At 58.3% G+C, this 13,167-nt stretch overlaps 1 protein-coding gene and 2 pseudogenes across 1 annotated transcript; 1 reads left to right on the plus strand and 2 right to left on the minus strand.

Moving 5' to 3' along the window:
* Window positions 1–966: 966 nt before the first annotated feature.
* Window positions 967–3,481, minus strand: LOC130160336 (feather keratin Cos2-2-like; annotated as a pseudogene).
* A 736-nt stretch (window positions 3,482–4,217) lies between these two features.
* Window positions 4,218–5,395, minus strand: LOC130160105 (feather keratin Cos1-2-like). Its single transcript, XM_056362371.1, has 2 exons — window positions 5,313–5,395; window positions 4,218–4,945 (listed from the first exon to the last, which is right to left on the minus strand). Exon 2 carries the CDS (start codon window positions 4,922–4,924, stop codon window positions 4,619–4,621), a length of 306 nt encoding a protein of 101 aa, XP_056218346.1. The 5' UTR covers window positions 4,925–4,945; window positions 5,313–5,395; the 3' UTR covers window positions 4,218–4,618.
* Window positions 5,396–9,207: 3,812 nt separating this feature from the next.
* On the plus strand, window positions 9,208–11,722 carry LOC130160338 (feather keratin Cos2-2-like; annotated as a pseudogene).
* Window positions 11,723–13,167: the final 1,445 nt, after the last annotated feature.

Consider the following 13,167-nt stretch of genomic DNA (forward strand, 5'->3'; position numbering starts at 1 on the left):
GACTAGCATTTTTGGCAGAGAAAATTAAATGCTGCATGGTTATCGTCCTCTTCATTTCCTAGACTTGTTCACTTAAAGACTCATATGCTATAGGCAGGGAATAGCAGAGAGGAACATGAACTTTTGAACTTCTTCTCTAGAAGGCTTTTGTAGCGATCAAGAGAAATGACGGTCCCCAAAGGGTAAGTCAGCAGGTCCATATTACACTTCTAAGGTGTCAGATTGATGTGCCCAGAGGAGTGTATTGGTATTGATTATCTAGGTCTTCTAGATGACAGCTCTGTTGACTTTGAAGGACTCCACCCCGGGGTCCATTGCCTGGGCGCAGGGCAGAGCAGGGCCTTGGACCCATGCTGGGGAGATGCCTTCCTGGGATTAGTACCAGTACTCGTCCTGCCAGTGTAACTGCCCAGACGGGTCCGGTTCCCCGCACGGCCCAGTGTGAGGCAGGTGTCCTACTGTGAGGGCACAGCCCTGCCTTTCATTGTGCCCATGTGGCTCCAAGTGGAGTGCAGGGTCTGTTGGCGGATAGATGGCCACTGGCTACAGGCTGCAGTGCTAGAAGACCCTGCTCTGCAATGAGGAGCAGTGGTGGTGTAAGCAGAGCTCAGACTGGCCTTGCCTCAGAGCACTGGGTGAGGAAGGGTAGCTGAGTCTGGGCAGGGCCATCTCCAGCATTTGTGCTATGGTTAGGTGGGGGCCTGTCTCGTACTGCCAAAAGGTGCCCAGTGGCCAGTGACATTGAAATAGATGGTTTCTCTGCCCGAAACTGTTGGAAGGAAGAGCCTGAGGGGAACCTTACATCATCCATGGGGTGCCGTGTGTCTGAGTTGTTCTGTTGAGCCCAGTAGTGCCTTGAGGAGATCCGATTCTGGAAGAGTTCCACCCTCCCCTTCCTCCCCCGTTATTCCCCGGGCAGACTGGGAGAGCTGCCACAGAAGGAGGGAGGACTCGGAGGCACAGGCCTGGATGCAGCACAGCTTTAATGAGTCGAAAGAAGAAAAGGAGGTGGCTCCGAGGCAGCGCCAGGGGCAGCCGCTGAGGTGCGGTGGAGCTCCTGCAGGGTGTCCGTCTGCCTGCCCTGCAGAGGGAGGGAGGCCAACAGGTGCCAGCCACGCTGGTGCTGGGAGGCAGCGACAGCAAAGGGAAGAGGGCAAAAAGGCTGAGTGGAAGAAGGGGCCAATGGCACGGAGCTCCATCTCCGGTCCATGTTCTGAGGTCCTGAAGGTTCTTGCCCAAAGCTGTTGCCAGCACCTTTAGCAGGGGCGACACCTGCTGCCGCAGTAGCGGCTGGTGATGCAGGAGAGGTCAAAGCCCCCGGAGTTGATGGGCACTCCCTCAGAGCTGAGGATGCTGCCAACGGCAGCGGAGGTGGAGGAGCCCACGGCGGTGTTCTGCGGGAAGGAGCTGAGGATGGGGCCGGGCAGGGTCACCACCACGGCGGAGGGCTGGATGACGATGTTGGAGCTCTGGCACTGCCTGACACAGGGCTCGTTGCAGCTGCTGGCCAGCGGGGTCGGGCCGCAGGGCTGGCAGGGCTGGCACGGGTTGCAGCAGGACATGGCTTGGGGCTGGAGGTGCACCTGGGAGAGAGGGCAGGGGAAGCCAGAAACGGGGAAACATGAGAAGCAGCACTGCACCCAACCACAGCGGGGCCACCGCATCTCCTGGCCCAGCACACGCTGCCCAGCTGAAAGCCCAGGAGCCACCTCAGCTACGTCCCAGGCTCTCTCTGCAGAAGACCTTCTCCCCCCTTCCCTCTCCCGTGAGAAGCAGCTCCCAGCCCGGGGCTAGCACAGCCCACACGAGCTGAGCCCTCCATGGAGGAAAGACCTGGTCTGGAAGGAGGAGGGCAAGAGACTTCACACGCACCTGATTCCCAAGGAGAAGGGGGCAAGAGAAGCGCATGAGAGCGCAGAGAGTCGGGCCGCCTTTTATAGCAGTCCTGCACTGCCTCGGGCCCAGAGGCACCCTCTGTGGAAGTAATAATTTTCTGACAAGTTCCTGGCAAATGCAGACCATCCCACCTAATGGTATGGGCTGTGTCCTGGTTTCCTGCACCACTGCCTTTTCATTTCCTTGCTTACGGCACGTGCTTTCCCACATGAAGGCTGCTCTAAGTGCCGGCATGAGAAGGCCAAGGATTTCCGGGACAGGAACGTGCCGGCGCAGGAGGAAGACGCAGCTCAAGTGCTGGTGGCATCCCATGCGGAGAGGTGATGTGCGCCTGGCTCATTCCTGTGGGCTTGCTTGCGGCACAGTTGTCGGGAAAGGGGCACCGCTCCCATGCTTCTCATCTGCGTTGGCCCCAGGACTGCCATGGGAGAGGGCACGGCACATCCTTTCCTCTTGCTCCCCCCATCTCTCTCTGATGGTCGCTCATTGCCATTTCCTGTCTTTCTGTAAGTGTGCAGAGGTTTGCCTGGTTCCGTGCAGGCATGAATGAGCACACGTGTGTCAGCCTGTACTTGCGTGGGTCAGGGTGAAGACCTTGGCCTTCCCGGGGGTGTCCCTGGGCACTGCAGAGCAGCAGATTGCCCTTGCCAGCCAGAGCCCATTACAGCTGAGAGGCGGTGCCTTTGGCCGGGCAGAGAGGTGCCCAGGGAGCTGAAACGCAGCCTCTGCCCCCGCACCCCCACCTCTTGCTCTAAGTACAGGGCCAGGAAAGCCTGCCCGCCCCTGCGGGCCCCTGTCCCTGAATCGGTCCCCTTATGGTGCCGTCTTGCTGGGGGCTGGGGCGGGACGCAGGCTCCTCGTGTCCAGGCCAGGGCCAGGTGCACTTCGGCCTGGTGCTCAGTGAGGCACGGCCTGAGACCTCGTGCCAAATGGGTGTGGAAGGGAAGGGACGGGGCTCCGCATGTTGCTCGGCTGTGAGATGGGGTGCCACAGGGGCAGTCGCGCAGCTCTGAGTCCAGCTCCTTTGGTGTTCAAGCTCCATGAGTTCCAGGTCACGCACAGAACACGGAGTCTGAAGGCCGAGCACGTGTGTCTGGGGAGGCAGAGACAAGGGGTTCAGGGGAAGGTGCCAAAACCCGGCTGCTTCTTCCTGAGCAGGTCAGGTGAAGTCCCTCTTTGCGCAGAAGGAAACTTGTGTGTGCTGACCGCAGCCCCCGCATCCGCAGCCCCCTGCGCTGCTGCGCGGTGGGGGAAATAGAAGAGCCGTGAATGAAGGAGGGAAGCTGAGGCTGTGGAGAAGACGTGGGGACGGGGTGGAGGCATCTTAAGGGCTTTTTTGCTGTTTCTCTCCACCCTGCTCTATTTTTCGTTGGCAATATGTTTGAGGAATGTTCCCCCAGTCAAGTCTGTTTTTCCAGTGAAAGTAACGGGTAAGTGATGCCCCTGGCTTTGCCTCGACCCACAGCCTTTTTCACCTTCTTTCCCCCTCTGTCGCGTTGCGCAGGGAGAGGGAGAGGGAGAGAGCAGCCTGGTGGGTCTGGAAGCCAGCCAAGGTCTTTTCAGTATTGCCCCACTTATGGTTCATGCAAGTGCCATGAGTGTTTGTCATTTATGTGCTTTTTTCCTGCTTTCTCTCTGTGCCATCAGGAGCAGACTCCTTCTGCCACAGATGTTCCCCTCAGAGGACAGTGGGCAATGATGCCCATTGGCCTCTGCAGGGACCCGCTGTACGGACGTGACGGAATGAGAGGGGACTTGCCGTAGCTACCCTTGCCCTCGGATGCACACCCTGCCCCTTCCTCCTGGAGATGGGTGGGGAGGTGAGGAGGAGGCGGCTGTGGGCTCTAGCCAGGGTGATTTCTCCTGCTATTCCCTCCTTCCGTCCTCGTCGCCACCTTCTGCCTGAGCCTTCTCCCCCAGCACAGCTCCATCCAGAGCAAGAGGAACTGCCCTGAGTGCCCGTGGGGCTGCTGACCTCCCAGGGCCTCCTGCAGCACCGGGCTCGTCCCATGAAGACAGGGCAAGCTGGCATCACCATCCGCAGGGCTTGTTTGGAGGCCAAGGGGACTATTTCTGGGCAGACACACAGCACGGGAAGGGCTGATGGGCACGGGCTGTGCAGTGGCCAGAGATGTTGTCCTCAGCTCCGAGGGACAGCGACCAAAGGAGGCCATGGGGCTGTGTGTGCTGCCCTCCCATTGGTCTAGGAATGAGAAAGGATCCACTTGCTCCCCCATTTGTTCCCTCCCGGCGCATCTCCTTCCTCCCTGCGCAGCTTTAGAGAACATCCAGAGAGGAAAGGACCACACAGAGCCAGGGGCTGGGATGCTGCAGAGTTTAATGAGTCCAAAGAGGGAAACAAGATGTCTCTGAGGGGAGGCCACAGGGAAAGGGTCGCGCGGACAGCCAAGAGCCAGTGCCCCACAGAGGGAGAGGGACAGGCAGGTCCCCCCTAGGCTGGCTTTGGTGGGCCTCATGGCCCAGGGGAGTGGACAAAAACAAAGGCAAAGGAGGAAAAGGAGAGAGTGGAGGAAGGCAACGAGAGGCATCGGTCATGTTTCAAGAGAGCCCAGGCTGGCCCCTTCCTCAGGGCTGACACCCGTTGCAGGAGGCGTGAGGCATGCTCAGCCCCTCTCAAAGCAATGGCCAGAGTCTCCGTCGTTCAGCCTGGCATCATCTTCTGGGTTCCAGCGGATCCTTGTCCGGGCCGTCACCAGCGGCTTTAGCAGGGGCGACACCTGCTGCCGCAGTAGCGGCTGGTGATGCAGGAGAGGTCAAAGCCCCCGGAGTTGATGGGCACTCCCTCACAGCTGAGGATGCTGCCAACGGCAGCGGAGGTGGAGGAGCCCACGGCGGTGTTCTGCGGGAAGGAGCTGAGGATGGGGCCGGGCAGGGTCACCACCACGGCGGAGGGCTGGATGACGATGTTGGAGCTCTGGCACTGCCTGACACAGGGCTCGTTGCAGCTGCTGGCCAGCGGGGTCGGGCCACAGGGCTGGCAGGACTGGCACGGGTTGCAGCAGGACATGGCTTGGGGCTGGAGGTGCACCTGGGAGAGAGGGCAGGGAGGAAGCAGAGCACAGGGACACCTCAGGAGCAGCCTGCAACCCCACCAAAAGGAAGCCAAGGCAGGGGGCTGCACAGCGGGAAACAAGGGCTTCTTTGCCCGAGCTCAGCGGGGTCCTGCGCATAGCAGCCAGGCCCAGGGATGCTCATCACTAGCCTGGAGCAAAGGGCCAGCTCAGCCCAGCCTCAGCCTGTCTCCGCGACAGACTGTCTCTCCTCTGACCTCTCCCGCCACCCCCGTCTCGGAGCACTAACATAAGACCAAGGAGCAGGTACCAGCTGAGCTGCCCTCGAAGGCTAGACCCTGTCCTGGAGGAGGAGGTGGAGGAGAAAAGGGGCTTCCAGCTCACCTGGTTCCCAAGGAGAAGGAGGTGACGGAAGCGGCTGAGAGAGCCATCAGTTGGGCTGGCTTTTATACTGGCCCCACGCTGCCTCAGGGCCAAAGGACGTGACAATTTTCCTGCATGCCTGGTCTCTGTCACATCCTGCTCTTCCCCAGGTTTTCAGCGTGCTCAATGCGGACGGGGGAGCAAGGACAGGGTAAACAGGTCACCCTGGCACATGCAGGCTGCGTGGCTTTGGCAGCGGGGCTCAAACAGCCCTACTTTGCCCTGCAAGGCTTTCGCCACACAGGCCAGAGAGCAAACAGTTTCTCCTGGCCATCGCCCCAGCATTCCAAAATCCATGGATCCAAGGCAGACCAGGAATTAGAGAGCAAGGGAGAGGGTAGCTCTGGCTACTGCATCCTGGCTGAATTACCAGCAGTGTGGACAGAGATCCCCGCTCCTCTGGCCTTCTGAAAAATTTCCCTGGGTTTATCAGCTGGAGGGTTTTGGGGCCTTTCTCCACATTCAATGAGCCCTCAATGCTGTGAGCACCATACCTGTCACACAGCATGGAGGGGTCTGACAGGCTTGTGATAACCTAGTACAGGCAGGTCAGTTGGAGAAGGGCCACATTGCTTGACCAACCCCATCCTGATGTCCATCCAGTAGTCCCCTCATGGCCCTTTTCTGCAGGGCTGCTCTCCAGAAACTCATCTCCTAATTCATACTTGTATCTGGTGTTACTCCGTCCTAGGTGCATGAATCTGGCACTTAGTCGTGTTAAATTCCATGCCATTAAGGACTGCCCAACGAGCCAATGTTATCTGGCAGCGTGGCACCCGGCACGCAGAGAAGCACCAGGGACTACTCCGCAGACAGGGCAAAGAACCTCCCTGAATCCACCCGAGAGCTGGAGTTATTTTTACACTGCCGGACTGTGTATCCAGCTCTCCATCACCTTATTAGCTCATTCCTTCTGCTCATTCCTCGTCTCACTCTCTATACTCTCAAAAATGCTGATCGATGTATCTGTACAATCTTATATTGCAGGCTCACGTCCATCCTGATACTCAAACCTGGCAGCTCATGCTGCTTTCCACAGTATCTCACAAGGGTGTGAGTCCGTCACTTTTTTCTGTGTCACCCAACGGCCTGTAGTGACAGTCTCATTCAGAAGGAGGAGACATCAACTTTCTTGCTTCCGTTCTGCTTGTGCATCTTACCAAAAATTTCCTGCACAATTCAACATCACCTGCCCATGCCTGGTACTTCAGCATTTCATCCCTTCTAGCATTGAAGCGGCTTCACTGTGTGGCTCCAAGGACTTAGTCCATTCCTACTTACGTACAACTCGTTTTCATAGAACGATAGACTCGTAGCATGTTTGGGTTCAAAGGGACCATGCAAGATCACCTGCTCCAAGCCCTCTGCCTTGGGCAGGGACATTCTTCATTGGACAAGTGGCTCAAAGCTCCATCCAACCTGACTTTGTTTTATTCAATAATTCTGGAAGATAAGGCCTATACGATCTCTTTTCCTTTCTTCCTCTAAACATCTACGTAAGAACAATACATCAAGAGGAACTTGCAGACATTACAAAAATACCAGTGTGCAGTCTCAGTGCTCCTTTTATGCCCATTGGTTTGTACGCGAAAACAAGGTCAGGTCTCAGCAGACCAAGTTTGCAGGGCTAGAGCAGCTGGAGCCGTTCCTGTCTGAAGGATCACAAAAACACCCAAAAGAGAGAGCCCAGGCTGACATCACCTGCCTGCACTGGACCCCTCTGGCACTTAGGCCATGTCTTCTGCCCACAGTGAGGCAGCCTTGCCCCGGAAACCACGGGCCCTCTCATCGCAGCTCTCAAAAGAGACGTCTGTGACGGGACGGGTATGACATAAACCAGGAAACGCAAGGGCAGCGTAGAGGGAAAGAGCAACACATGCCATGTCATTACCGGGGATGTTTCCGTTCATTAGCAGCATGCCGGAAAATTGCTGCTTATGCAGCGGCTGCCTTGGCCCTGAGGCAGCGTGGGGCCAGTATAAAAGCCAGCCCAACTGATGGCTCTCTCAGCCGCTTCCGTCACCTCCTTCTCCTTGGGAACCAGGTGAGCTGGAAGCCCCTTTTCTCCTCCACCTCCTCCTCCAGGACAGGGTCTAGCCTTCGAGGGCAGCTCAGCTGGTACCTGCTCCTTGGTCTTATGTTAGTGCTCCGAGACGGGGGTGGCGGGAGAGGTCAGAGGAGAGACAGTCTGTCGCGGAGACAGGCTGAGGCTGGGCTGAGCTGGCCCTTTGCTCCAGGCTAGTGATGAGCATCCCTGGGCCTGGCTGCTATGCGCAGGACCCCGCTGAGCTCGGGCAAAGAAGCCCTTGTTTCCCGCTGTGCAGCCCCCTGCCTTGGCTTCCTTTTGGTGGGGTTGCAGGCTGCTCCTGAGGTGTCCCTGTGCTCTGCTTCCTCCCTGCCCTCTCTCCCAGGTGCACCTCCAGCCCCAAGCCATGTCCTGCTGCAACCCGTGCCAGCCCTGCCAGCCCTGCGGCCCGACCCCCGCTGGCCAGCAGCTGCAACGAGCCCTGTGTCAGGCAGTGCCAGAGCTCCAACATCGTCATCCAGCCCTCCGCCGTGGTGGTGACCCTGCCCGGCCCCATCCTCAGCTCCTTCCCGCAGAACACCGCCGTGGGCTCCTCCACCTCCGCTGCCGTTGGCAGCATCCTCAGCTCTGAGGGAGTGCCCATCAACTCCGGGGGCTTTGACCTCTCCTGCATCACCAGCCGCTACTGCGGCAGCAGGTGTCGCCCCTGCTAAAGCCACTGGTGACGGCCCGGACAAGGATCCGCTGGAACCCAGAAGATGATGCCAGGCTGAACGACGGAGACTCTGGCCATTGCTTTGAGAGGGGCTGAGCATGCCTCACGCCTCCTGCAACGGGTGTCAGCCCTGAGGAAGGGGCCAGCCTGGGCTCTCTTGAAACATGACCGATGCCTCTCGTTGCCTTCCTCCACTCTCTCCTTTTCCTCCTTTGCCTTTGTTTTTGTCCACTCCCCTGGGCCATGAGGCCCACCAAAGCCAGCCTAGGGGGGACCTGCCTGTCCCTCTCCCTCTGTGGGGCACTGGCTCTTGGCTGTCCGCGCGACCCTTTCCCTGTGGCCTCCCCTCATTGGACTCATTAAACTCTGCAGCATCCCAGCCCCTGGCTCTGTGTGGTCCTTTCCTCTCTGGATGTTCTCTAAAGCTGCGCAGGGAGGAAGGAGATGCGCCGGGAGGGAACAAATGGGGGAGCAAGTGGATCCTTTCTCATTCCTAGACCAATGGGAGGGCAGCACACACAGCCCCATGGCCTCCTTTGGTCGCTGTCCCTCGGAGCTGAGGACAACATCTCTGGCCACTGCACAGCCCGTGCCCATCAGCCCTTCCCGTGCTGTGTGTCTGCCCAGAAATAGTCCCCTTGGCCTCCAAACAAGCCCTGCGGATGGTGATGCCAGCTTGCCCTGTCTTCATGGGACGAGCCCGGTGCTGCAGGAGGCCCTGGGAGGTCAGCAGCCCCACGGGCACTCAGGGCAGTTCCTCTTGCTCTGGATGGAGCTGTGCTGGGGGAGAAGGCTCAGGCAGAAGGTGGCGACGAGGACGGAAGGAGGGAATAGCAGGAGAAATCACCCTGGCTAGAGCCCACAGCCGCCTCCTCCTCACCTCCCCACCCATCTCCAGGAGGAAGGGGCAGGGTGTGCATCCGAGGGCAAGGGTAGCTACGGCAAGTCCCCTCTCATTCCGTCACGTCCGTACAGCGGGTCCCTGCAGAGGCCAATGGGCATCATTGCCCACTGTCCTCTGAGGGGAACATCTGTGGCAGAAGGAGTCTGCTCCTGATGGCACAGAGAGAAAGCAGGAAAAAAGCACATAAATGACAAACACTCATGGCACTTGCATGAACCATAAGTGGGGCAATACTGAAAAGACCTTGGCTGGCTTCCAGACCCACCAGGCTGCTCTCTCCCTCTCCCTCTCCCTGCGCAACGCGACAGAGGGGGAAAGAAGGTGAAAAAGGCTGTGGGTCGAGGCAAAGCCAGGGGCATCACTTACCCGTTACTTTCACTGGAAAAACAGACTTGACTGGGGGAACATTCCTCAAACATATTGCCAACGAAAAATAGAGCAGGGTGGAGAGAAACAGCAAAAAAGCCCTTAAGATGCCTCCACCCCGTCCCCACGTCTTCTCCACAGCCTCAGCTTCCCTCCTTCATTCACGGCTCTTCTATTTCCCCCACCGCGCAGCAGCGCAGGGGGCTGCGGATGCGGGGGCTGCGGTCAGCACACACAAGTTTCCTTCTGCGCAAAGAGGGACTTCACCTGACCTGCTCAGGAAGAAGCAGCCGGGTTTTGGCACCTTCCCCTGAACCCCTTGTCTCTGCCTCCCCAGACACACGTGCTCGGCCTTCAGACTCCGTGTTCTGTGCGTGACCTGGAACTCATGGAGCTTGAACACCAAAGGAGCTGGACTCAGAGCTGCGCGACTGCCCCTGTGGCACCCCATCTCACAGCCGAGCAACATGCGGAGCCCCGTCCCTTCCCTTCCACACCCATTTGGCACGAGGTCTCAGGCCGTGCCTCACTGAGCACCAGGCCGAAGTGCACCTGGCCCTGGCCTGGACACGAGGAGCCTGCGTCCCGCCCCAGCCCCCAGCAAGACGGCACCATAAGGGGACCGATTCAGGGACAGGGGCCCGCAGGGGCGGGCAGGCTTTCCTGGCCCTGTACTTAGAGCAAGAGGTGGGGGTGCGGGGGCAGAGGCTGCGTTTCAGCTCCCTGGGCACCTCTCTGCCCGGCCAAAGGCACCGCCTCTCAGCTGTAATGGGCTCTGGCTGGCAAGGGCAATCTGCTGCTCTGCAGTGCCCAGGGACACCCCCGGGAAGGCCAAGGTCTTCACCCTGACCCACGCAAGTACAGGCTGACACACGTGTGCTCATTCATGCCTGCACGGAACCAGGCAAACCTCTGCACACTTACAGAAAGACAGGAAATGGCAATGAGCGACCATCAGAGAGAGATGGGGGGAGCAAGAGGAAAGGATGTGCCGTGCCCTCTCCCATGGCAGTCCTGGGGCCAACGCAGATGAGAAGCATGGGAGCGGTGCCCCTTTCCCGACAACTGTGCCGCAAGCAAGCCCACAGGAATGAGCCAGGCGCACATCACCTCTCCGCATGGGATGCCACCAGCACTTGAGCTGCGTCTTCCTCCTGCGCCGGCACGTTCCTGTCCCGGAAATCCTTGGCCTTCTCATGCCGGCACTTAGAGCAGCCTTCATGTGGGAAAGCACGTGCCGTAAGCAAGGAAATGAAAAGGCAGCGGTGCAGGAAACCAGGACACAGCCCATACCATTAGGTGGGATGGTCTGCATTTGCCAGGAACTTGTCAGAAAATTATTACTTCCGCAGAGGGTGCCTCTGGGCCCGAGGCAGTGCAGGACTGCTATAAAAGGCGGCCCGACTCTCTGCGCTCTCATGCGCTTCTCTTGCCCCCTTCTCCTTGGGAATCAGGTGCGTGTGAAGTCTCTTGCCCTCCTCCTTCCAGACCAGGTCTTTCCTCCATGGAGGGCTCAGCTCGTGTGGGCTGTGCTAGCCCCGGGCTGGGAGCTGCTTCTCACGGGAGAGGGAAGGGGGGAGAAGGTCTTCTGCAGAGAGAGCCTGGGACGTAGCTGAGGTGGCTCCTGGGCTTTCAGCTGGGCAGCGTGTGCTGGGCCAGGAGATGCGGTGGCCCCGCTGTGGTTGGGTGCAGTGCTGCTTCTCATGTTTCCCCGTTTCTGGCTTCCCCTGCCCTCTCTCCCAGGTGCACCTCCAGCCCCAAGCCATGTCCTGCTGCAACCCGTGCCAGCCCTGCCAGCCCTGCGGCCCGACCCCGCTGGCCAGCAGCTGCAACGAGCCCTGTGTCAGGCAGTGCCAGAGCTCCAACATCGTCATCCAGCCCTCCGCCGTGGTGGTGACCCTGCCCGGCCCCATCCTCAGCTCCTTCCCGCAGAACACCGCCGTGGGCTCCTCCACCTCCGCTGCCGTTGGCAGCATCCTCAGCTCTGAGGGAGTGCCCATCAACTCCGGGGGCTTTGACCTCTCCTGCATCACCAGCCGCTACTGCGGCAGCAGGTGTCGCCCCTGCTAAAGGTGCTGGCAACAGCTTTGGGCAAGAACCTTCAGGACCTCAGAACATGGACCGGAGATGGAGCTCCGTGCCATTGGCCCCTTCTTCCACTCAGCCTTTTTGCCCTCTTCCCTTTGCTGTCGCTGCCTCCCAGCACCAGCGTGGCTGGCACCTGTTGGCCTCCCTCCCTCTGCAGGGCAGGCAGACGGACACCCTGCAGGAGCTCCACCGCACCTCAGCGGCTGCCCCTGGCGCTGCCTCGGAGCCACCTCCTTTTCTTCTTTCGACTCATTAAAGCTGTGCTGCATCCAGGCCTGTGCCTCCGAGTCCTCCCTCCTTCTGTGGCAGCTCTCCCAGTCTGCCCGGGGAATAACGGGGGAGGAAGGGGAGGGGAAGGGGAGAACTCCCTGCAGTGGATTCTATCACTTGGCAATATGCTAAATTAATTTAACGGTTTTTTTTTTGTGGATGAACCGATGGTAATTGCTTTTGAAGGATGGTCAGCTTAGCAGGTGTGTCATGCTCCATCGGGCAATGACAGTATCAGCTCTCAGCCAGCATTCTCTCCTGGTCCTAATCACACATAATGTAACCCCCACCCATGGTCTATAGATACATAGCTGTCAGGCATCTTGGATATTTGAAGCAGGCAATTAAGAATGAGACAATCAAGAAACCAAAGCACCCAGGAAACACAGACATTCAGTGAGTTACAACAGGTGTCAGTGGTTGTTACAGACTGAGGCCCAAGCAGTTTTCCTCACATGGGACACCAATTGTCACAGCACGAGCAAAACTAGCAAGCTGCCACAAGGCTTTACCATGGGTCACATCCTACTGTCCATGCTGTGTCTCCATCCTCCAGAGGCCAGGCCACACTGCTGCTTCTCTCGGCTACATCCAGCTCCTCCCTGCTCCTCCTCCAACCAGCCTCTCTCCCACACGCCTCAGGGCTATTTAACCACTTAGCAGGATGAGCTGCAGCTGCACATCGTCCGTGACAATAACCCACTGCCTTTGCGGCAAGGCCACAGCTGCATGTTATCAATGTAATCAGCCCACTGCCTTCATTCCTCTACAAGCAATATCATGCCATGGTCAGTTGCAGCAAACCAGCAGTGTTGGTCAGATGTCTGCCAAGTCCTCTCTGCTCTGGTCTACCACCCACACCTCTGCCCAGGCATGGTCAGACCTTCACCTTGGATAGTCAGGTTCTGTCAGTTGGCAACAGGTTCTGATTATCCGTCTGACAGCAATAGAGAGAATAGATTTAACCGACCACAGCTTTATTCCTTCAGTCTGGTCTGGGCAGCTGATTCCTCCCGGTCATGTACTGGGCCACAGCAAAGGAGAGCAGGACATCTGTAAGTGATGTCATTCCCCCGGGCTTCCCACATCTCCCAAGGTGGGCACATGCTCCCATGTGCCATTATTTCCTCCATGTGTCTTCTAACCTTGGTGGGGAATGGCCTCCTCATTGTCACTGTGTGGAGCAGTCAGCACCTGCAGACCTTGCTGAATTTCTACATCCTCATCAGGCCCCCTTCATGGAGGCCTGGTATACCATCACTGGCGTGTCAAAAACGATGTAGATGTTCTTGTCACCAGAAAAAATGCTGGTGTTGCCTGCTGGCAGGCACAGCCATTCTTCCCCTTTTTCCTGGTTATCACTGAGTTTGTGATCCCCTCAGTGATGTCCTGCCCTGGTTTTGGCCAGGGTGGAGTTAGTTTTCTTCTCCATAGCTGGTACAATGCT

Source organism: Falco biarmicus, chromosome 17 (genome assembly GCF_023638135.1).
Source record: "Falco biarmicus isolate bFalBia1 chromosome 17, bFalBia1.pri, whole genome shotgun sequence".
Lineage (NCBI taxonomy): Eukaryota > Metazoa > Chordata > Aves > Falconiformes > Falconidae > Falco > Falco biarmicus.

Excerpts from the sequence above, each read along its gene's own strand:
- LOC130160105 (XM_056362371.1), bottom strand. The coding sequence starts at position 4,924 with ATGTCCTGCTGCAACCCGTGCCAGTCCTGCCAGCCCTGTGGCCCGACC.